Genomic DNA, 23949 nt, shown 5'->3' with positions numbered 1-23949 from the left:
TAGTTCGTGTATCTATAGAAGGGAGTGCTTTTGCAGGCTTGGAAAACGTTCTGTTGTGCCCAGTGACTCGTCCAAATTTGTTAAGCGATTATAGAATTTGCCCTCGAAAGAGAGGCGGAGAGAGGATTCGCTTTTATCGAGGGCGTTTATTATTATATGTACGACGATATTTCTATGATGGGTTGAAGCAGCGTATCCAGCTCGAAAAATGTCACGCTGATAGATACGATATGTAGTTACACATCGTTGAGGGAGATGATTTAACGTTTTCGCTAAGAGATTCTCTTATCGTTCTCTTCTTTCTTCCGATAACATCGTAGATTCGTTCTCTAGGAGGAGGAACGACAGATATAGATCAAACGTTTTCGAGTTGCTCGGTTTGCGTCGACTATGAGACTTGCATATGTACGTGCATGCATGTACCCCTCGCGTAAACGAACGACTCGATGGTTTTCATCGAATCGCTTTATTGCCGGTAGTTTTATTAATCGAACACGGTACATTCTTATCTATTTCGCACGAATTTAGCGCAGTCATATTTAGGGCAGTCGTTTTTAACTTTTAAGTTATCAGTTATTTCGTGCCGAACGAAATGACTTTGAGAATGCTCTCCCAACCATCCCCATTATTTCGCTCTCCGAAACACATTAAACTCTCTCTCTCTCTCTCTCTCTCTCTCTCTCTCTATATATATATATATATATATATATATATATATATATATATATACAAGAAAATCATTAATTTCTCCCCCCTGTCATAGGAGACTCGACCCCTGATACTTTCCTCTCTATCTCTCTTTCTTGGTGCAAAGCAGCAGCAGCAGCAGGAGATGACGAATTTGCGAGTCTTATCGGGAGAGAAGGGAGAGAGAAAGATGGTAGAGTTATCGCGATGGAAGAGAGAGAAGAACGAAGAACTTGCTTTTACTATACCTTATTCCTCCTTTGTATTTAGGATACGAATCTGTACGAGGGGTCGCTCGTTTCATTTTCTTTCGATTACTAAAGACCACTCGTATTTCGATGAGAGGAACAACGGAGCTCGTGAAATTCAAAATCAAACCTCTGGCAGAAATCATCTCTCTTACTCTCGTCGAACGTAATTTCGAAACGATTTCGACTCGATTGCAAATCCAGACGCAGATCAAAAAGCAAGGAGAAATTTGTCGATCGAACGAGAATATTATTTTCCCTTGTACGCGTATTATATAACCTTCGCAAACCGATTAAGGAACTTTCTTGAACATATTTCATGAACGAGAGGATCGATCTTTAACGCATCCGTCCATGTGTGCGATCAATTATACCGAGCGGAAAAAGTACAGGCACGTAATTACTCCGTGTGCTTACCGGTCCACATAAGTATGTAAGTACGTGCCTTGGAAAATTCTTGGAAATCATCGGCATTGATTTCGATTAATTACGTGTTACTACCCACCGTCTTTCTTCCGCTGATTATCGCGCAAAACACGTTATCCTATATTATATCGCATTACCGAGCAATGTAGCGGCATGTTGTAGGTAAGCTAATTTCCGCCTATACGAATTAATTCGTTTGGATCTCGTCATGTGAGAACTCGCGTATATCAATCGATGAAAAGTTTGATAATTTAAATAAAAATACAAGGAACATTTTGTCGACGTTATATCGTTTAGTAGAAAATATTCACAATCGATATCAAGCGATCCTAAATGGTGTAGTCGTATTTGCGTTGTTGTTTTAGTTCGAAGAAGAAATCTTCATTGTTCGTCGTTTCTTATTCTCTCTTAGAGCGCGTGATAATTTCCTCCTCGATCATTTCAAATACGGTCTCGAAATCGAGGAGGAGAATATCACACGGTTGTTGTAAGATTGTGAAAAGCGAGAAGGACGTTTTTACATCGTTTTACATTTTTACATTTTTACCGTCGTCGTCGTCGTCGTCGTTGTCATCCTCACCGCGTTTGACGCGGTCAAACCATTTTAATTATCTCACAATTGGCGATTACGTCAGTAACCGTGGAAGTCATTTTACGCGTCAAACGCGTTTCGCTCGCACGTGGATTATATCACAAGGAGATCGTAAAAGAAATCTAACTTTTCAAGTACTCGAAATAATTTCAATTTGGTTTAACAATTCGTAAGCTTTTCGAAGCGCGTAAAAAGCAACATATATATTTTCAATGTAAATTTGTCGAAGGATCAATCGAAAGGCGAAAGGATTGATCGCATGAGAATCGATGATTACATAATTAACATGAGGATCACTTGACAAGGATCTTTTCTAAGAGACGGACTCGGTAAAAGAAACTCGTCGTCGGAAGCAATAGCGATAGATTAGGAAAAAGGCGAGGTCCCTCGCGTTTCCTAGTTAGGGCAATTCCGCACACTTTCGCTCGTCGCAATTAATTAGCTTAATTCTCGCTTCCTGTTGTCTTGGATGTATTATCAAGTGAGCGGTGAAGGGGGAGGAGGCGTTTCAGGCCCGTCACGCACGCACGCATGCCAGCGCACATTCCGCGTAACGTAGTTCGCCTCGCGCGTTTACCGACCTACCTACCTCCGGATGATGAGAGAGAGAGAGAGAGAGAGAGAGAGAGAGAGAGAGAGAGAGAGAGAGAGAGAGAGAGAGAGAGATCTAATGGTTATGGCAGGCATCGCGTCACGAGCATGAGTACCGAGATGTCGATCTGCATCTCCGTACTCTGCGTTTACATGCTAGCGCCGCTTCCGCAACAGCAACAGCCGTCACTTGCCACGGCTCGATTAGGTAAGAAGGAACCCTCTGGTGTTGCATCTAATTAAACTTAATATACCGTGTCTTCTCTCTCTCTCTCTCTCTCTCTCTCTCTCTCTCTCTCTCTCTCTCTCTCCACACCTCTTGGATTCTCCCCACCTCTTGGATTATGAAATGGTGAAATCAAATGTGAATTGTAATAATGAAATTGTTAATTTTTTTTTTCAGCGTACGCGAATGCGGCTTCTCTGGAGATTTTGCCGAGTGGCGAGACACAAACAAAGCCTATCGGATCTAGCAACATTTTTATGTGCAAGCCGAACGTCGATAACTTCGAGCTGATCACCAACATGCAATGGCTCGATCCGCAGAATCGCGTTATAGAGTCTCTCAAGTGAGTAGCGATTAAAGTATAGTTTCTTTTTTTTTTTATCGTCCCGTCGAAAAATTCCAATCGAGTATACACGTTTTAGAGTCTCCGGTAATACGCGAGTTTGCATTAATTAAGGATGCTTGTTCTCCACGTCCGTGTGCGGAATTGTCCAACGATCGATCCAGTATATATTATACGTACGTGCATACGAAATACATAGAGATAATTATTCTCTATGTATTAATCTTTTCTCGGATAAAAGTTGAAAAGCGTTTTATTCGCTCGTTAGATCTCTCTCTCTCTCTCTCTTCCCAACACGGACGAAACTCGATTATCCCCAATTATTCTTCCTTCTATTCGGCACACGTATATTACAGCATTATGTTTCGCTATTTCCATGGTAATGGGAACTCGGCCGCGAATATCCGACAATGAGTGAATTCGAACGAAAGAGAAGCGTAATCGAATTTGGATAATCGAGGTACCGCAGTACGTATCCGCACTGTACGGAGTTAAATTCAATTTGACCGAGAATAAAGTGGATATAACCACTTGCGATCTTGCGTACCGTTTCTCCCTCTATGTATATATATATATATGTATATATATATATATATATATATATATATATATATATATTGTTGCTTGTTGTTTAAAACTATGCAGTATTAACAAGAAAAAAAGAAAAAAATGAAAGGCATATCAGCCAGCGAACCGACAACCAACGAGAGCACTAATGTTAACGAATTTCTCTTCATTTCTATCGCACACACACACAGATTCGTCGTATTGCCGATCGAAAGGCGAGTATACACATATTTAAAAAAGATTTTTACATGTAATCATAGCGTATCAGATTTTTCTTTTGTTTTTTTTTCTCTCATTATGTTATCAAGCGCATTTAGTAAGAAAAAGAGAATACATATGCGTCAGTCCTACGTACAATCATCGAACATCACCGGCATCGATTCGGCTTCGCTATCGAAACGCGTCGTGTCTCGTTTAGATCGTTTAATTAAAGAAACATCTTTTTAAAGAAACATCTCCGAGCTTCCGTACGAATACCCACCAACGATAAAAGTTATCGTTTGTTCGATGATTACAAACTTGTAAATATTCGAAACACACTTGTGGAAATTTCAACGTCGACGATAGCGTAACGTAGTTCATGCGTACAACTGCTTACCAACGTTTACTTAACTTGTACTTTTCTCTCGTCATTATTCGAACAAATTCTCGTGGCAATTTCGTTTCTTCGATCGTTCGAGTTAATTCGTCATCATGGCCTAGCGATATAGCGCGCAAGTGGGCGCCGTAGCGCGGGTGTCATTAAATTTATAAAATACAAACAGTGTAGTATACAGTTAAAAAGGCTATGATCGGTATCTTAAAAACGTCGATTAACCGAGCGCGTGTCATCACACCTACCCGCGCGCCTATAAGTACATTTCCAATTATGCCTGTCTATCCTCCTATCGCAGCATCGTCACACACATACACATGTCATGCAATACCCCATAGCGAATATCGTGCAAAGTCACGTTAACTATGTTTCTTCGTAGTTAACTTGCTTGCTTGCTCTCTTTCTCCCTTTCATTGTGCGCCATGATAATCCAATTGTAACTCGAATTATAATCTAGTTATAATCGTTTGCCTCGACGATTTTATTCGACGAGCGTCACCTTCTTCGTAACGACTGACTCTTGAGGACGATTCTTTTTCGCAGTACGTCGCCGGGCCATTCGAAGCCGGCCATGTATACGGAATTGCATCAGGACAACAGTCTCTCGCTCTTCTTCAACTCGCTTCAAGAGGAACAGGCAGGGAGATATACCTGCAAGGGAACGTACGCGAACTCGGTGCCTCTAAATAAATCGGTCACGATCGATACCATTGGTGAGTTTTTCGAAGCTTAGTCGCAATGCCATCGGAGAATAAAATATCAATGGGTATTTTAATCCGCCGAAGAAGATTCTCTAACCGATATCCTTTTTCTTTTCTTTCTTTTACTATTTTTCTTCTTTTCTTTTGTTTTTATTTGTTTCTTCTTCTTCTTCTTCTTCTTCTTCTTCTTCTTCTTCTTCTTCTTCTTCTTCTTCTTCTTCTTCTTCTTCTTCTTCTTCTTCTTCTTCTTCTTCTTCTTCTTCTTCTTCTTATTCTTCTTATTCTTCTTCTTTCCTTTAATCGCTCACGAGAAACGTCAACGATCGGCCACAGTTTGCTAACACTTTGATCGCAGTTAGGAGATATTGAAAATGGACGACGTATCTATGTCACAGTTGCGATTACCTGGGACGACGCACCGAAAAATCAATATCCGATCCTCGGTGAGGATTTCTCGATCCTTTGCAAAGTCCGCGCCAGACCCTCACCCTCTGTCGATTGGCTTTACAACGGGGAGCTGGTAAAGACGAACGATCATTACATCATCGACACCCATGCGCTAAAGATAAAAAATGTTCAAGAGTCCGACGACGGTATTTACACGTGTCGCGCCTCCGTGCCGACTACCGGTGAACTCCGGGAACGGCCAATACGCGTTGAGGTAAATATCGACGATAATCGCTTATTTATACCCTTCGTAGATATTTATTCGTTCGCAGCCGTACCTTACGGAGAAGAACTCTTTTAGGAAGAACGTTTATAGAGAACGTTGTTAGAGGATATGTTATTAAGATTTTAATACGTGTTATATCAGGTCCACGTACGTCCAACCATCGAGGAACGTTCCACTCCGGTCGACATAATCGAAGGAGAAAACGAGAACATCGAGTGCAAAGCGAAAGGCAAGCCACCGCCAAAATATACCTGGGTGAAATCCCTTACGAAGCAAAATCTTTCGAACGCCGATCGTTTTACCGTTAATCCGGATACCGGTGACTTGGCCATTATCACCGTAAATCGCGAAGACGCCGGGGAGTATCAGTGCACCGCGACAAATGCGGCAGGTTCGGCCACCAGCAACATAGTCGTAAACGTGATCGTAAAGCCAAAAATCATGGAGTTCCCTAACGTGACGGTGATACAGGGTAACGAGGTTGACGTCAGGTGCAAAGCGTTTGGTAGGCCACCACCCAGGGTGACCTTCAGGAAGCACACCGCCGAGAAAGCTTACGTCATTGGAACTCAGGCGGACGACGGCAGAATAGTTTTGGTTAATCAACCGGACGAGGTTACCGGCGAGACGGTTGGCACTCTTAACATTCGCGACGTTCTTAGATCGTACGATGGTCTTTACGAGTGCGTGGCCGAGAACGCCGGCGGGGTGGCTCATAAAAATGGTCACGTAACCGTCGAATTTCCCCCGTCGTTCGCTTTCATGCAGAACAACACCGTCTGGTCTTGGGACAGGAGGCCCGTCAATTTGACCTGCATCGCCGAGAGCATACCGAACGCCACGATCACCTGGATGATGGCCGGAAATAAAAAGATCGAGAACGTGCCGGAGATCAAACAGTACGGCAAGGGTCCGAACTCCGTGCTCATGATCGTACCATTAGACAGCAGATATTACACGGATTACAAATGTATCGCGGCGAATTCGCACGGCACGCGAGAGATTATTATCGAATTGAGACAAGCCACGAGGCCGAACGAACTCTTGCAAGCTAAGATGGCCGAGATCACGGCCACTACCATCCGATTCGATCTCGTACCGCCGCCTACTCATCCAGATTTGCCCGTTAAAAGTGTCATCGTACAGTACAAAGAGGAGATTCAGACTTGGGCCGAGGCTAGGAATAGGACCTGGTCGATAGGTGAGTTTCTTTTAGTTTTTATTCCCCTACGCCAAAACGCTCTTATAACGAAGATCTTTTCTTTCTTTTTTCTTTTTTTTGTTTTTTTTTTGTTTTTTTTTTTGTTTGTCTTTTTTTTTTTTTTTCTTTTTTTTTTGTCTTTTTAACGAGACTTTTCTTACTTCTATTAGATTCCGTTTACGTCATCGAAGGCTTGAAACCTCAAACCTCTTACGATTATCGATTTGCTGCGATAAACAAGGTCGGTCAGGGCAATTGGGGTACGTTTTATCGTGAAACCACACCCGGAAGGACCTTTCCCAAAGAACCAAAGATCATAACGAAAGGATCGAGCGAGTACGACGTCTCGGCGTTCAGCAATCAGTATGAACTTTTCTGGACCGTTCCGCCGGACAACGGTGAACCAATAGACATGTATCTTATTAGATATTGTCAGATCAAACGAGTAACCGACGGTGGCTGGCAAACCGAGGAGGATACCTGCAAAACATTGGACGTTAAGGGTGCCGGAAGAACGAAATATTGGCTAAAGGATCTCCACTCTGACAATTTTTACAGCGTCGAAGTAAAAGCTCACAATGCTATGGGATTTAGCAAGCCGGGTGTCACCAAATTCAAGACTGCCAGGGGTAAGTTTTCTCTCTTTCTCTCTCTCCCTTTCTCTCTCTCTCTCTCTCTCTTCTTCACCGATCGCACCCCCTTATGTTCTTTTTTCTCTCTCTTTGTTTATTATTTATTTATTTATTCATCTTTTTCTTTTTTTCTTTTTCTTCGTATAGTTTACTACCTACTATTTTTCGATGTTCAGTATATATATATATATTTTACTCTAAAAATATTAATCTACATTAGAGAAACCAATGCACAAGGCTCTCGCGCACAATTAACATATATTATATATACTTGAATGTATGTACACGCACACATGCATAAATATATATATATATATATATATATATATATATATATATATATATATGTACATGTGTGTGTGTATATATATATATATATTTTTTTTTTTTGTTTTTACGTTAACGATTCGAAGTCGTACTTTTGCCTCTGTTTCTTTTATATAACAAAATGAGCAGGGAGAAGGGCGCGACCACGTTGCATTGTCACGATTATCTCTAATTTCACGATTAATTTTTTTGCTCGAATGTTGTTTGCAAGAGAATGATTTTCTTGATAATTTTAAGGCCCTTCGCCCCACCCGTAGAGACATGCATCTGAGATTTCTCATCTAGTCTAGTTTTTTTTTATCTCTGTCCGATCTCGTTGGGTCCCCGTAGTAAATTGTGTTAGAAACAAGAAATTATAGAAAAGAAAAAAAAAAAAAAAAAGAAAAAAAAACGAAAAAAAAAACACACACACAATGTACATTCCCGATTAAAAGAGAAAAAAAACATACCTTTATAAGAGACGCTTTTTATCATTCAGAATCTACAGGCAGCGTTGTGGACTACACAATAGTATCATCTGGGGATACTTCCAAGCTCACCGTGACCGCCATTGCCACGACAATAATGATTCTATTTTCAAACATTTAAAATCGTCGTCTCTCTTAGGATCGTATCGTTATATTAAATTAATTCCCTCCTGTTGTTGTTCTTTCTCTGTAAATTGTATAACACGCAAATTTAGTACTCTCTCTCAGAGCGAAAATGAAACAAAACACCTACGGCACTTACTGCTACCCGTTACTTACACCGCTGGCTATACGACGAGTCTACGTATACAAAAAAAATATACTACGTATCGCTTACGTTATTATCGTTCGACATTTATGTTTTACCGGGATTTTTATTTGTTCATCGCCGTCGACGATTCACATTTATTATTACTTCTTCTCTCTCTCCGCCGCCGCCGCCACCGCCCCCCCCCCCATCCCCAGGACCCCTTTTTTTCTCTCATTTCTTTTTCTCGATGGATAAAAGACAAGAAAATATTTCGGTTCCAGCCTTTAATCCGCCCGTGAAAACGAGCTATACTCGTCGCATACGTACACGATTACATTTGTATATCAGAGTACGCGCGTGAAAAGATATACATTCTTCTCGCTACGAAGCATCGACTTTTTATGTGTCGATTTACGCGTTGAAAGTAAAACGGATAAAATTGAAACGAAACAAAACAAAACAGAGACAAGAAGGAAAGAGTTGATAAAAGAGTTCCGTTCAAATTCTCCTCGTCCGTATAGAAATGATGTAAAACTATCGGCACACATACACATACATTCCGAATTTAGTAGTGCATCGAAAATAGCGTTTAAGGGAAAGAAAAAGAAAGAAAAAGCAAATTATTCCCCCACATTTTTATATCTTCATATTATTTATATATGATGTATATATACGTATATACGTGCGATACACACACATAGCGTATTTATAGATAATTATTATTAATTGCTCAAACCTTTAGACGAACTTTTAGACGAACGTTAGTTCTTCCTTTTGGTTTTCCTTCAATTTTTTTTCCTTCTTTTTCAATCGACGAAGCTTAACGCGCTATGTCTCTTCGGTGTTGTTTAAGTTTTAAAAGGTTACAGAGTACGAACTTGCTTTTCATATTTCAATTCGAAGCGTTATTAGTGCTCGGCACGATGAACTGCGAATTATTTTTTGATCATAGGTACGTCTAGTTTCTTTCGCAAAGATAAATTTATAGTTTAATTATTAACGAAATATATCGGTCTTGTACAAAACACAGGCTCGAAATTATTCGTCGAATGGAAACGTCGGTGCAACGATAAAAAGTAAGAGACAAATGAGGAATAATTGTTCTTTCCGTTTTGTTTTATTTCTCTTCCTGTTTTTTTTTTCTTTTGTTTTTTTTTCTTCTTCTTCTTTTTCTCTTTTTCATACCACGGCATACGTTTGCGCGTGCTCCTACGTGTTTTGTACAGTCGTGACGATAGTTTGGTGCATATACGATAATATAATACACACATAGGTTTCTATTTTCACGTGGAATCTAAGAGAAATAAAAGTTACTTGCTTTAGATTGGCCTAAGGTTAAATGCTACAAAAGCAAAAGAAAAAAAGAAAAGCGTAGAGAAAAGCCAACGGATAATATTTGCAGAATAATTTGGCGATTTTTTTTTTTTCTTTCCTTCGATCCTCCTATTCGCGTATTCCCTTTTAACAGAAGGTTGAAATGAGACTCACTCGATGTTCTCTCGTCTGGACGATGCGCGTGTTTCTCGAGAACCAAAGAATCCCCAAGCAACCGAATCTCGGATCTCGGATCTCGGACGTCGTTATTGCGACGTTAATAAGACGCGAATGTGTGAAAAGCGGACATTACCGTGCGAGCGCATACGAGGACGAACGAGAGAATCGATCGATTGGATAGACTCTTGCATTTTTAAATATTTCCCTTTTTTTTCTTTCTCATTTTAGTTTTGCGCTCACTTATACGCGCAGTCGCATACGATTCTTTTCTCTTCTTTCTTTTTTTCTTTTTATTGGGATTTTATTCAGTCATTAGTTTTGCTTAATTAGTTTTTGGAAAATACGTGTTTAGTGCGCATGGTCTATGTGTTATTATTATTATTATTATTATTATTATTATTATTATTATTATTACTACTACTACTACTACTATAATTATTATTTACTTATTATTACTACTACTACTATTATTATTATTATCATCATCATCATCATCATCATCATCATCATCATCAACATCATCATGATGACGCATAGGTAACATTATTATGTTCATCATCATCTCTTTAAGTAGTTATTATAAATCTATTATTATTATTATTATTATTATTATTATTATTTTTATTATCAATATATTATCATAATATCTGTTGATATTGTACCACTGTATTACTACAACATATTATCGTTAGTATTAGTAATTACCAATACCATTATCATTACCATTACTATTGCAACCATTGTTAGTTGTTACAGGAAGGATCAATTTTTCTCACGAACAGCGAAGCGATCGAATTGAGATTGATCTATCGATCGAAGCACAACTCGAAACGAAAATCTCGTCGTTTGGTATCCGAAATTTGTCTCGATCTCTATCGACTTTACTCAAGTGCCTAATTTAATGTGAGAAACGACGGCGAGATTTTCGTCGAAGACGTTCATTGCGAATCTTTTTATTTTTTTTTTCCCCTAGTGTATACGTATACGACATAAATTATTATTTATTCGAGTGTGCCTGGGTTTTTGGATATATATATATATATATATATATATATATATATATATATACATATACCTATGTATATTAAAGGCCACCATACCATCTCGCATGGCATGCGCTGCTTTCTCTCTCTTTTTAATCTCGTATTATTATTTTTTTGTTTAATTCGTTCGTTCGTTCGTTCGTTTTTAGTTTTCCTTTTACTTCGGTTTCTATTTTGATGTCATCACGGGTGTTTGCTCATGCGGGCCCGCACACATGTATATATATATATATATATATATATATATATATATATATATATATATATATATATATATATATATATATATATATATATGGCTGCGTGCGTGCGCGCGCGCGTGTGTGTATATGTGTGTATGTACGTAAATATATCCTTAGCTCTTAAGAAATTTATGATCGATCTGCCGAGGATAATATATTCGAGGATGATAGTAGAAATATACATACACATGCATATATATATGTATACATATATATGTATATAAATACGCACTTGTATCGAGGGAGAAAGAGAAAGATCCAATGTCGGAAAGGTGGAAGAAATCATTCCTGCTAATAATGAAGAGCGAAAAAGATGAAAAGAAAAACGTTTAAAAAGCTGTCTTTTCTTTCTTTCTCTTTCTACCAAGAAAATTATTCTCGAGTGGATACAAGATACTCGGGGTTGTTGCATTCGCGAAGCTTCTGCGTTGCATCGTCTTTTAAAGGTCTTCTACTTGATCTTATCGATATACGAATGACCAGACGACGATAAGAGAGAGAGAGAGAGAGAGAGAGAGAGAGAGAGAGAGAGAGAGAGAGAGAGAGAGAGAGAGAGAGAGAGAGAGAGAGAGAGATCATTGATGCTCTTGAAAGCAAATTCGTTCAAGGAACTCTCGTAGAGAAAAGAACGGTGTTGTTATAAATAGTACACTTTAAAGAGGAAATTGAGAAAGATGGAGGAGAGGATGGCGAGGAAAGGGAAAGATTCGTGATATTCGCGTGCTAACGATGGCTAGAAGAGAGAGAGAGAGAGAAACACGTAGAAAACGTAGGTCAAGAAACCGCAAAGATCTATTTTCGAAGTGGCTCTTTTGTCCAAAGTCTCTTGAGAGGGAGAGAGAGAGAGAGAGAGAGAGAGAGAGAGAGAGAGAGAGAGAGAGAGAGAGAATTTGCCCGCGTGCCATGAACGACGTTGATGCGATAATAGTGTTTGGCTTTCTCTTTCTCTCATTCGTGTTCCGAACGTTAGAAAGTTTATCGCTTGCACGCATTCGTGACGAAAACACATTTAAGCCTTCTCTTTTCCTCGTTTCTGAAATAAGATTGAAAAGGAACCGTGAGAATTTGGATTTTATTTTTATTCTGAACGGTCCGTTTGATATTTCATGTTTTATCTTTTTTTCGTGTCTATGCTTTTTTCTTTTTTTTTTCATGTCGTGTTTTGTTTTTACGCCTTTCATACAATTTTCTCAAACTCTTTCTCTCATCTGCCACCCGTTCGTACCCACCTCGTCCTCTTTTCCGGGATATATTAAATGGAAGAAAATCAACAAAAGAAAAAACAGCACATGCGTCGTTGGTCGTATTCCAGTAAAATATACAACACTTATATGATGTAACATGTACAAAAAACGTATCTTTGTATTAAATATTAATCTTAGATAGCATTTACACGCGCGTTTAAGGATTATGTATTAGCCTAGTGCCTACATGAACATGCTCGTATTTATGGTGAGAATTTAGAAACGTGTGTGTAGCCGTCATTTTCCTTCCTGAGGAACGTGCAAAACATTGTAAATATTAGACGCATAACAAACGGAAAATATATGTCAATGTACCAAGGAAAAGAGATATAAAGAAAAGGAAAGAAAAAAAAAAAAAAGAACGAGCGATCTCGTCGAAAACGCGTCGAGGGAGAAGCCATCGTCAAATCCGTCAGTATTTTTCACATTTTCCTTGATCGACCGAAACTACAAGGAAAAGAATAATGGGGGAGGAAACTGTCAAGTTTCTCGAGTCTCTAAAAAAAAAAAAAAAGGAAAAAGAAACAAGAAAATTTGGGCTAAAGATCTGCACGAATTTGAGATGGTTTCTTCGCCAGCCGTCTCCTTTATTTGTTTTTCTCGCTTCTCATACACTCCATTTGATTTTTTTTTTTTCTTTTTTTTTTCTTTTTTTTTTTTTTTTTTTTGTGATACAAAAAGAAAGAAAAACGAAATTGTTCAACGGGAAGCAACGCGCGGCAAGCAAGGACGGTAAATATGCCTGTATAACACACGCATAACAAGAGAAGATACAACAAAGTAGTATTACACGTATCTACTATTATCTGCATACACACGCACACGCACACGCACACATGTATATCACATTTTATTGCTACAGTAGTGTGAATTGTAATTGAAAGAAAAACAAAAAAAAACCCAAAAACCAAAATAATAATACTAACGAATAAAAATAAAAAAGTAGCAAAGGAGGATGCGCGCGAGGAGGCACTCGATGGAAATGCTTTTTTGTGAAGGTAGCACTTACGTAGATTAGCGAAGGCTTAGATGGAATTAAAAGAGAAAGGAAAAAACCAAGTAAACAATTAACACACTAGGCGTATTCGTCATAGGCGTATTTATCGAACATAGCTTTTTCATCCCATTTTTTTTCCTCTTACACGGATATTTCCCTTCCCTTCTTTCTTTTCTCTGAGCTTTATCACGACCAATAGTCTAACCCTATTCTCTTTCTCTCTCTCTCTCTCTCTCTCTCTCTCTCAGTGTTGTTATTGCGTCGCTGTATCGTTGTTAATCTACCGCTTCTTTTATCTCTGTTGCTGCACTGCTACTCGTAAAGAGTTAACGCCTGACTTGTGTACGCTATTCCTCTTTTTTTTTTATATTATCACATATTCTATATTTATTAATCGTGACATGTACTACACATACGTATGTAAAACCATCGTTAACTTTGGTTTTTTCGTAAAAACCTGCTTTGATAAAGACGGATTTTTGGCACGTACCCAAAAGCCCATGTTCGACAACGGTATCACCTTTACTTCCAGCCCCCATCAACCCAACCTACCGTCTTGTTTCTTTTCAGGATACTAAAAAACGATTGTACGAAGCGAACGTGTCAGGTGACGTCGACGAGTCGAGACGAGCATTGCGTTAGGATTATATTGATTGTAGTTACTGTGTAAAAAAAAAAAAAAAAAAAAAAAAAAAAAAAAAAAATGGAAAGATGAAATTCGTACATGAAATCTCGTTCAATCGTCTCGTCGAAAATGTTATTTCGACTTGTCACCAGGCATTTTCGCGACACTCGAGCTTTTTGCACTAACGAAACCGCAATGAAAAAGGCTATTACTATTTTTGCAAAAGTTTTCGACATAAAATGTTCTTGATACATTCATCCTTTTTCTTTTTTTGTTCCTCTTGAAGGTCTAGATACGACGGTGGTACATCATCAGGGTCCTTTGATATCCAGCGCCGCGATAATCGGTATTGTTATCGCCGTGCTCTTCATCATCATCGTGATCATTGACGTAATATGCTGTTGCGCGCACAAGACGGGTACGTATAGCGAGAGAACACTTCACTTTCCTCCCTTCTTTCTTTTTTTTTCCGCCAAAGTAACATTGAAAATTGATCGAACGTTGCTACGTTCAATCGTATCACATATGGTATGATTTCAGGAATCATATATTATATATGCGAACGATCTCGACGGAAGCCCGTCGACGAGGAGGACGCCAAGCTCGGCAGGTAAATTAATTAATTTTATCGATTTTCTCGTGCGCAAAAAATTTTCCCTACGTATCCACTACGTACATCATCCACAGACATTTTTGACAAATGCACACGCGCACGTACATCTGTCGTACGATCGACTTTTCCGATAGTTTGAAGATTTCTTATCTATTTGCGATTCGTGAATATATATACATACGTACATACATATTTATCTCGAGATTGTTCCGTTGATTCCAATTGAAGAAGAAAACGAAACGAATAAATAATTATTTACGAATATTATCGACGATGTAACCCGAAACATAGATTAACAGGGCACGTTCATTAAAATCTTTAAGGTCAATGAAATCAGGCAAATGAAATAAATATGCATCGTTGAAAATAATATTTGTGAATAATAATCGGACGAGAATCGCTCTCCCTTATATAAATCATCTTCTACATCCTACATTTACGCTTTGGCAAGTCTGGCGCTATAGTATATACTATATACATACATACATACATAATATTTATCTATATCGCATCATGTTTTTTCTAATTTATACCGTCCGAAGACTCTCTCTCTCTCTCTCTCTCTCTCTCTCTCTCTCTCTCTCTCTCTCTCTCTCTCTCTCTCTCTCTCTCTCTCTCTCCTTCTCTCTCTCTCTCCTTCTTTCAACGAGCGTCTCTTGATCTCGACGTATTTACTTACCGCCGTCTACTTTACTACTCGTTCGATAATAAGCTGCGGGAGAGAAATTTCTTCCGCAAAAGACATTAATGCGGAAATACTATGGGAAGATTCTTATATAAGACGGAATTTCGTATACAACCTTTTCGAATTTTATTAGAGGCGCGAGAATAAAATTAAAAATAAACAAAAATATAAATAGAAAAAATATAATGAAAAACGCAACACATAGGACAAATACCTTTAAAGATCCTCTTGCATTTTTCTCTCTTTTTTTTCTTTACCGGTAGTCTTTACGGTTGGCGGTTTCCATTGCCGTATTGCGACCAAAAAATGGCCAATGTCGCCGGGGTGACGGCCATCCAAGACTCGGGTAGTGGAAAAAATACCATTAGATTGGTCAAACACACTGCCATGTAAGAGAAATATGACGATACGTATATAAGTGAATCAGTAAGAAGCATGAATGACCCGTACGAGGGCTTTCTGACACGGTTTTCTACTTGGCATGTTTCTCTCTCTCTCACTCTCTCTCTCTCTCTCTCCCCCTGTTTTTGTTTTCTCTTTCTTTTGCTTTTGTTTTCTTTTTTATCCCTGCCCTGTTCCCGCGCGCGTGCGCATTCTCCTCCCCCTCTTTTCAACCATCTCTCGCTCTTTTTTTTTTTTTTTATGTGAACCTATAAAATGTCGAAATTTCTAGAAAGTAAGAAAGGATAAATAGTACATATAGAGAAAAAAATGTATTGTTTACGTTCGTAACGACGAAAGAGCGAACGATTCTTTGCATTAAATTTTTCTTGCTACGTTTTGTTGTTTTTACCGCCAACCAAAGAAACGTCAATAAAATCGTACATCGCTCTCGGTTCATCGTAATCGTCTACGTTGCTAAATATATTTATATTCTTTTTCACAGTTCTTATTACGTTTCAACTAGCTTGCTCGTCATTATTGCTCGGCTTATATTCTTCTATTCTCTTTTTTCTCCTTCTCCTTCTCCTTCTCCTTCTCCTTTCATTTTTCTCGTCAACCTACGCGAGCATATTTATCATCGCTTCTCGTAAATCGATCAACTAATATCGCTAGAGCTTTGGCCATGTTGCATGATAGACACTCGAAATAATTAGTTTACGATTATAGATAGCGCACTTATCACTTTTCTTTTCTTCCTTACTCGTTGTAATAAACGCTCGTAACGTCTTTTCATTTTCGTCGATCGAAAAGGACAAATGAGAAACGTTGAACGAGAGAGAAAGAAAAAAAAGGGCTTAACAAGTAGCTCTCATCGAGTATACTTGACACCACACTCACGCACACATGAGCGCTCGCGCGTGTTTGGTCCGTTTGCGAGTAACACGATACCTCCGGTGTTTCACATGAGCAGAGAAAAAACAAATATCATTGATTATCAATTTTATTTCTTTTTTTCTTTGTGCGCGTGCATAATGTTCCACGAATGATTAGCATGTCTGACCTGCTACGGTACATTACGTTGCATCCATGTTGCACCTTTGCGACGCATCTTTCGACACGCGCTCGCTCTCTCTCTCTCTCTCTCTCTCTCTCTCTCTCTCTGTGTGTGTGTGTGTGTGTGTGCGCGCGGTGTGCTTACCGAGAAAGGAGATAATCAGTTCGTTCGATGTGAAACTTTTCCTGCCTCTTAAACGAGAAAAATAATAATAAATGTGGATTTTTCAGAGACGAGAAGGAACCGCTCAAGGAGGAGAAAAAGATAACACCGATCATCGACTCTGGATTACGTAGGGAAACGTCGGTCACCTTCGATGGCAAACGATCCGTTTCGAAGACTGGTTTCGTTGGAAAGGATTCGGCCGTCTAGATATTCTTCCGGCGTACTAGATTGTAAAAGATACTCTCTCAAAGTAGATACGATATATATTTACGTACGCCTTCTTTTTCGGGCATCGTTCAAAGCAAAAGTGTTCTCGAAAATTTCAACGAAAAATTATAAATTTTGATGACGGTACATTCGTGAACCCGCGCTCATACACGTAACCTAATAACGGATATACGCGTACCAAGGGAAAATCTTTTTTCTATCGTAAAAAGATCTCTCAAAATAATTTTTCCCACGGTCGATTACACTTTACGACGTTACGTTTGATTCGTATTCCCTCTTTCCTTTTGATTCCAATTAATCGCTCGGATCGAAAAAAGGGAAGATCGCATTCGAGACGTTCGTTTATGAGTGTGTGCGTGCGTGCGTGTATGTAATATTAACGTAGCTGTTTATAAACAATCGTAAAGGAAGTCTTAGATCAGATTTCAATTTTCTCTACTCTTTATGTCTCTCTTTCTCTCTCTTTCTCTCTCTCTCTCTCTCTCTCTCTCGCTTTCGCTCTCTCTCTCTCTCTCTCTCTCGCTCGCTCGCTCGCTCGCTCGCTCTCTCCCTCTTCTCTTTCTCTTAACGATCTTTTTTTCTTTTTTGGAGAAAAAGATCGAAAAAGCAAGGGCAATCAGCTAAACGAAAGTACGATAGAGAATTTCGATCGATGGATCGTCGTTTTAGAGATAGGAACACATTCTGAATGTATTTCTAACGTATTACTTACATATATCCAAAAATGAGGAGATAAAATTAAAGTTGGATTAGATCGATCGTTTTATGAGAGGAAGAAGGAAAGAAGAGAATGAAAGAAAACAGCAACGATAAGTAAGAGAAAAAGAATGTACAAAATTCATCACGAGCATTGGTAAAAGGATGTATCGATAATTAGTTGATCAATGCAGCTTCGAGGCACTGTTTAACAAAATAGAGAATAATCACGCAGTCTAGTACGCTGGGTAGCATAAGTGCGTTCGTGCCGGATCATCTTACTTTTTTCATGAGATATCAGGCACGAAGACGAGATCCGAATCGTGCTCTGTCGTTTCTTACCTTCTCTCGATGACCTTCCGAAGCGAAGAAAAAAGAATAGAATAAAAAAAAAAGAAAGAGATACGTTTGAATGAGAAAAGTGTGAAAGAAGAAAAGAAAGCAATGACGAGAGCAATAAGAGCTCCTCGGAAGAAGGTCGGCAGAGTTTCATTACTCTATATAACGTGTATATATATTTTTCAATATTATTCTCCCTGCTCCTACGCTTACTTGTCTATCTACCTAAATCCATTCGATATTCTCCTTGATTTGAAGAAACGATAATCGATCTTGTGATTTTCATTTATATTTGCGATTATCCACATTTTCTTTCTTTCTTTCTTTTTCTTATTTTCTCTCGTATCCTTCGTTCTTTTAAAGACTGACTGACTAACTGACTGATTCTTTTTCGTTTAATCCCGAAATCATATTTATTACGATTCAAATCTTTTCTTTCCTTCGTCGTTTCATAGAAATTCATTTTATTCTCATCGAACGCTCGATCTTTTTGTTTCCTCTAACATGCCAAAAGATTTACGTGTTCTCTCTTTCTCTCTCTCTCTCTCTCTCTCTCTCTCTCTCTCTCTCTCTCTCTTTGAATCGTTATCGCTTGGTCTTTCAATCGTACATTTCGTTTCGCGAGCGAAACTACGATTTTTCTCGTTGTGTATATTTTCGTAGTAAGAGGATTGTCTTTTCTCGCGTTAGACAAGATTTTATGTCGAGGACAACGACGAAAAAACGCGCCCGTTTTTGTTCTTCTCGTTTCTTTTTAATACGTGTTTCAAACTAAGGTGCGTACTTACGATAATTTTCGATAAGTATTGAGAAGAATCGCAAAGTAGCTGACCACCACTCGCGTTCCCCTAGAGAACGTTACATTGGCGAGAACTCGACGATAGAAAAAGAAATTTGCTCGTTGATAGGATCATTATTCGATAAAGTTTGCGAAAAGCCAACGAGTATGTAGTTACTTAAATACATACTATATAGAAAAATATATATCCACGTACGAGCAAGTACTTGACATAGAGGAATTGTATGACCCTTGTGAAACTCGATCCGTTACTACTCTCTAGTATTATTAATTGTAATTTTTTAATTTTTATTTTATATTACTTTTATTAACTGGCGTTGGAACAAAACGAAAAATCCGCTCGCTCTCTCCCCCCTCCCCACCTCCCTCCCTATCTCTCTTCGAATATACTTAGATACATACGTATATAAGGTGAACGTAATCGATGGCATTTCGAGGAGTCGTTTCGTAACTTTTTAAGACGGTAATTATAAATAGAAGAAGAAGGAGAAAAAGTAAGAATGCGGACGTAAGCTTGCCTGTTCCACGAAACGATTTGCCTGTTGTACACGGAGTCCGCACCTACGATTAAACTTTGCTCGTTCGAATTTATACATATTGTTCGTATATTGAAAAGAAAAGAAAAAGACTTTGAATTTCCAAAATCAAATTCGAACGTTCGAGGTTGTACCGTAGGAGGAAGTTCACGACGTGAGACACGCGTGAACTTTTCTTGTCCTTTCTAAAGAATAAAGAAAGAAAAAAAAACATATATATATATATATATATATATATATATATATTATATATATAAAGTATGTTGTATAAGACGGCTTCTTTGCAAAAACGCAGTTAAAAATGTGATACGTTTTTGTAATTACGTGCTTGTAAACGTTTTTCGCCCCCTCCCCTGTAAGAGTTAAGGATGATAAATTTAGGGAAAGTTTCGATAGAATTAAAACATTGTACGCGAGTTCGCTGAAAGTCGCGTTCGCGAGAAAGAAACTTATCAAAAGACTAAAGTCTCTTTCGAACTGGATTTCGAAAAATTCTATAAAGATCCGTCGAAACTTTGATTTTTTAGTTTTCATCTTGCGAAGGCGACTTTCAGCGCGAGTAGCTTTTTTACGTAACGTGACAAGGAAGAGTTTTGCCAAATATATAAGTACTTATTAGCTCTTAAGTCTTTATTAGCTCGTAACGACATGTGAGGACTAATGATGTATGTGCGTGCGTGTATGTGTGTGTGTGTGAGTATATATGTATATACATATACATATACATATATATATATATATATATATATATATATATATGTATGTATGTATGTATGTGTGTGTGTATATATATGTGTATGATGTATATACACATGCATTGATCGAGAGACGAAGAGAAAAGTCGAAACAAAAATTATCGAGATCGACGCAAAGTTATTTGGTCTTTCTCGACGATGATGTTTCAAATTGGAGGAGGCATCAACGTTACACTTTACTCGTTCAAGCGATTTTTGTATCCACCGCTAAAATGATCGTAAAATGGGACAAATGAAAAAAAAAAAGGAAACTGGAGGTCTGCATAGCTTCTTCTGAAAATCAAAAGAGGGCAAAAAATATTACTGCGCAGCTTCCAGTTTAAAAAAGAATATTAACGATTATTATTATTATTATTATTATTATTATTATTATTATTATTATTACTATTATTATTACTATTATTATTATTATTATTATTATTATTATTATTATTATTATGATTAAAGGTTCGTAGGTGTAAGGCATATTTTTTATGTATGCTTTTTCTGTACGCGAAGAAACGTACCCGAATAAAGACATAAAGACATTTCCAAAAGCTAAAGGAGAGAAAAAGGAATGATGATAAAAGGGACTCGGGAAATTTTCGCAATGATCGAATCCAATAGGAATTTTTTTATAAATACATTTATCCTTTATTGGTTTATTTTAATATCAGGAAAAAATATAAGATAGAAAAAATTGGATCGCCGCGTCTGATAATAGAAGCATGCGCGTAAAAGGAATATTATAAAATTCTTTGAATTATTTGAAACAGAAATAGCTGCTTTAAAAGGCGATATCGATGAAATTAAACGTCAATGATGAAAACTAAGTAAATGAAATATCGTTGAAAGAAAAAAATAATTTATTAGCATTGCCCCATCGCGGTTGATTTAATAAGTATTAATAAGTATTAATAAATATTGAAAAATTGTAAAAAGGAAAAAATCTCTAAATAGTGATTGACTTGACGAAACATCGGACGATAATATATCATTATGATTCGTTGGTATGATACATTCCTACCTTATTGACAATTCCCATCGCGCGCGCGCGCGTCTCGTAAAATTGTGCGCACGCAAAGGAAAAAGAAAAAATAATAATTCTTTTATTCGTTTTTCTTAATTTTTCTTTTATCCTAAGAATCAATGACGCCTCGTCGTTTTCATATGCGAAATTATTTTCTTGATGGCACACGGTCGATACGTTTGACTATGCAAAACGTATCGGTGCTCTCATCGTTCACTTCGATTCGTGTTTAATCGAAGACACTTTTTTGTTGGCAAGTAAAAATTACATTAACATTAATAAGAATTAACGATTAGACCTCTATCCCCATATCCGAACGTTTTCCCTTCTTTATCAATAGCTGTTCGACGTTCAGCCGTGGTGGTTCTGTTCGCGTATGCCAAACGTATATCTAAAATTCGTGTAAAGAGTTCATTTAAATATAGATTATGTATTCTTAATTATCCAAAAATAGAGATTATACTCACTTTTGTACAAAAGTCTGCTAAGGGCTCTAACTCGTCTCTGGTAACAATTTGTCGAAGAATCTCGCTCTCCTGATACCCACCCTGCACATCGTAAGAAAATACGGCATCGTTATTCTCTAAGAGGAGCTTCAGGTTAATGGCAAAGCCTGCCATATCAATGGGGAACGGTCTGTCGGGTTTCCAAGCGGCATTAAAACCAATTACTTTATTGGTAGCATTATCACAGATAGGTTTCTCCACCATTAGACCACCGACGAGACCAACCGGCCAAACACCGACCTTCCGAATCTTCTTCATCTGAAATCAATGGGGTGGGCGAGGGATGGGGAGGAGGAGGAAAGCAATTGCCGGTTAGACAACAATAGTCCGTTTGGGAAAAGCTTTTTAGATTTTTTTTTATATTATTTTCTAGGCCTCTCTTCACCTCTTGGAACAATTTTAGGGAATAGGTATTGTCGTCGTCGGCGAAGAACACTACGCCGTTGTCGTTCGACTTTAGATTCTTCCTGAGCCAGTGCAAAGCGGCATTCCGTTGCTCGACGCCTCGAGGCTTCTTCCAATTGGGATCATTTTTTCCAAGCTTATAATTGGGAGGAGTAGCAGCCGCCAGGTGGGTGTAAATCAAGCAACTTTCCTCGAGCAACTTCGAGACGAGCCTCGTCCTCTCGGGCGAGTCCTCGACTACGATCCAATGGAAGTTTGGTACGAGTCGAAAAGTTTGGGAGAGTCGCGTCAATTCGGCCTTTTGTACGGCCCTGGCGAACGTCGGTGTTATAGCGTATACCGTTGTTTTATCGTTTGTCGTCACTGTCTTGTTCAAATCAAATATCTTTTGTCTCACCAACATTATTTGATATTGAAGCATATCTTGCGTCTCACGTTGATCGACTAGCAACAAATCTATTTCTTTCCTCATCTCTTGCCACTTTTGCAGTTCCTGATAATCTAATAAAGAAAAATCATACGTAAGAAATATTCGAAAAAGCGTCTCGGGCTAAAATCTATTTCGCCTTTATCGAGACTTTAATAAATGCAACGTTAATAAATATCTATTATATTTGGATATCGTGAAAGTATACGATTCCCCGCCACGTAAAAAGGAGAGAAAAGAGACGTAAAAAGGCGGGTACATTCGAATCGAAGCGGGCAACATTCTGATATTTCTTCTCTTTTCTCTTTTGCCCCCTCGAAAATAGCCCGACAAACCATATACTTAAACTTTACGCAGACTAAAATTTATCCACTGATTTCAGTCGAGCGCTCGTCTGACCGACATTCTTTCAAACTATTTAAATTTGACATCAAAACTGTCTACGGAAGCGGCCATTGGGGTACCGGTTCTCTCTCTCTCTCTCTCTCTCTTCCTTTCTACATGCATCATACACTCACAGCAATAGCAACAAGCAAAGACACGGGGAAAATATAACCTACGGATTGGACAAACATACTCACAAGTAAATTGTTGTACTGCGATAAGACTAATCACGAAGAGACCGAGAAAGCCCTTTCCACAGGAGTATGTCAAGTATCCGAAAAGCATAACGCGTTTCATGATAAATTAGTCACTCGACGAAACACACTCTTTCATCTCTAGGTCACACCTTGTCCAAATGGTCGTTCATGTTCTTCGAACCATGAGCTGACATCTACGTTCCTTACTTTCTATCCTTCCAATAGTTTTAGATTCATTCACTCGTGATGGCGCTCTCGAGCGTGTCTCCGTCATGAGTACCAATTATCTATTCGAGCTCTTTCTTTTTTCTCTCTTTTCTTCTTATCTCGAAATATTATTATATATATATATATATATATATATATATATACACACATATATTGTAATAAGCGAAGTAAATCGAACAAAGTAAAATTCTATTAGCCAACATTCGTAGAAGGCTGGACTAGAAGCGATCATTCCTTCTAGTGACAAAACTATTGACTCTTCCTTTCTCTTTCTTTCCAACGGAGAAAAGTCCCTAAACCGATTCTGCCATGTTAACGTGAATAATACGGTAGGTGGCGAGAGTGGTCAAAATGATGCAAAAAAGAAT

General features: G+C 38.3%; 2 protein-coding genes across 5 annotated transcripts in view; one reads left to right on the top strand and one right to left on the bottom strand.

Annotated features, from left to right (window-relative positions):
* Nucleotides 1–18436, top strand: part of Fas2 (neural cell adhesion molecule fasciclin 2) — a 50317-nt gene extending 31881 nt beyond the window's left edge. Inside the window, exons 1-10 of one of the 4 annotated variants that reach the window (XM_035882587.2) lie at nt 2620–2752; nt 2948–3113; nt 4819–4988; nt 5372–5637; nt 5791–6850; nt 7021–7479; nt 14458–14589; nt 14712–14781; nt 15733–15858; nt 17138–18436. In XM_035882587.2, coding sequence (XP_035738480.1) covers nt 2653–2752; nt 2948–3113; nt 4819–4988; nt 5372–5637; nt 5791–6850; nt 7021–7479; nt 14458–14589; nt 14712–14781; nt 15733–15858; nt 17138–17279 — 2691 coding nt within the window. In that variant the 5' untranslated portion in view covers nt 2620–2652 and the 3' untranslated portion in view covers nt 17280–18436. Of the gene's footprint in view, nt 1–2619; nt 2753–2947; nt 3114–4818; nt 4989–5371; nt 5638–5790; nt 6851–7020; nt 7480–8287; nt 13193–14457; nt 14590–14711; nt 14782–15732; nt 15859–17137 lie in introns of those variants that run through there. The other 3 variants (XM_085660766.1, XM_085660767.1, XM_085660768.1) reach the window with 3 other exon arrangements.
* Nucleotides 18437–21121: 2685 nt separating this feature from the next.
* On the bottom strand, nt 21122–23565 carry GlcAT-I (Glucuronyltransferase I). The gene is made up of 4 exons (XM_035882607.2): nt 23354–23565; nt 22326–22846; nt 21902–22198; nt 21122–21825 (listed from the first exon to the last, which is right to left on the bottom strand). Exons 1-4 carry the CDS (start codon nt 23451–23453, stop codon nt 21727–21729), a joined length of 1017 nt encoding a protein of 338 aa, XP_035738500.1. The 5' UTR covers nt 23454–23565; the 3' UTR covers nt 21122–21726.
* Nucleotides 23566–23949: the final 384 nt, after the last annotated feature.

The sequence above is a fragment of the Vespa mandarinia genome, chromosome 12, assembly GCF_050613455.1.
Source record: "Vespa mandarinia isolate Hongniang chromosome 12, ASM5061345v1, whole genome shotgun sequence".
Taxonomy (NCBI): Eukaryota; Metazoa; Arthropoda; class Insecta; order Hymenoptera; family Vespidae; genus Vespa; species Vespa mandarinia.
Note: the sequence above shows the minus strand (reverse complement) of the source record. Positions and strands in the feature narration are given on the sequence as shown.

Coding starts and splice junctions, on each gene's coding strand:
- GlcAT-I (XM_035882607.2), bottom strand. CDS start 23,453: ATGAAACGCGTTATGCTTTTCGGATACTTGACATACTCCTGTGGAAAG. Junction 22,199..22,325: donor CCCTAAAATTGTTCCAAGAG/GTGAAGAGAGGC, acceptor CATTGATTTCAG/ATGAAGAAGATTCGGAAGGT. Junction 21,826..21,901: donor TAGCAGACTTTTGTACAAAA/GTGAGTATAATC, acceptor CACGAATTTTAG/ATATACGTTTGGCATACGCG.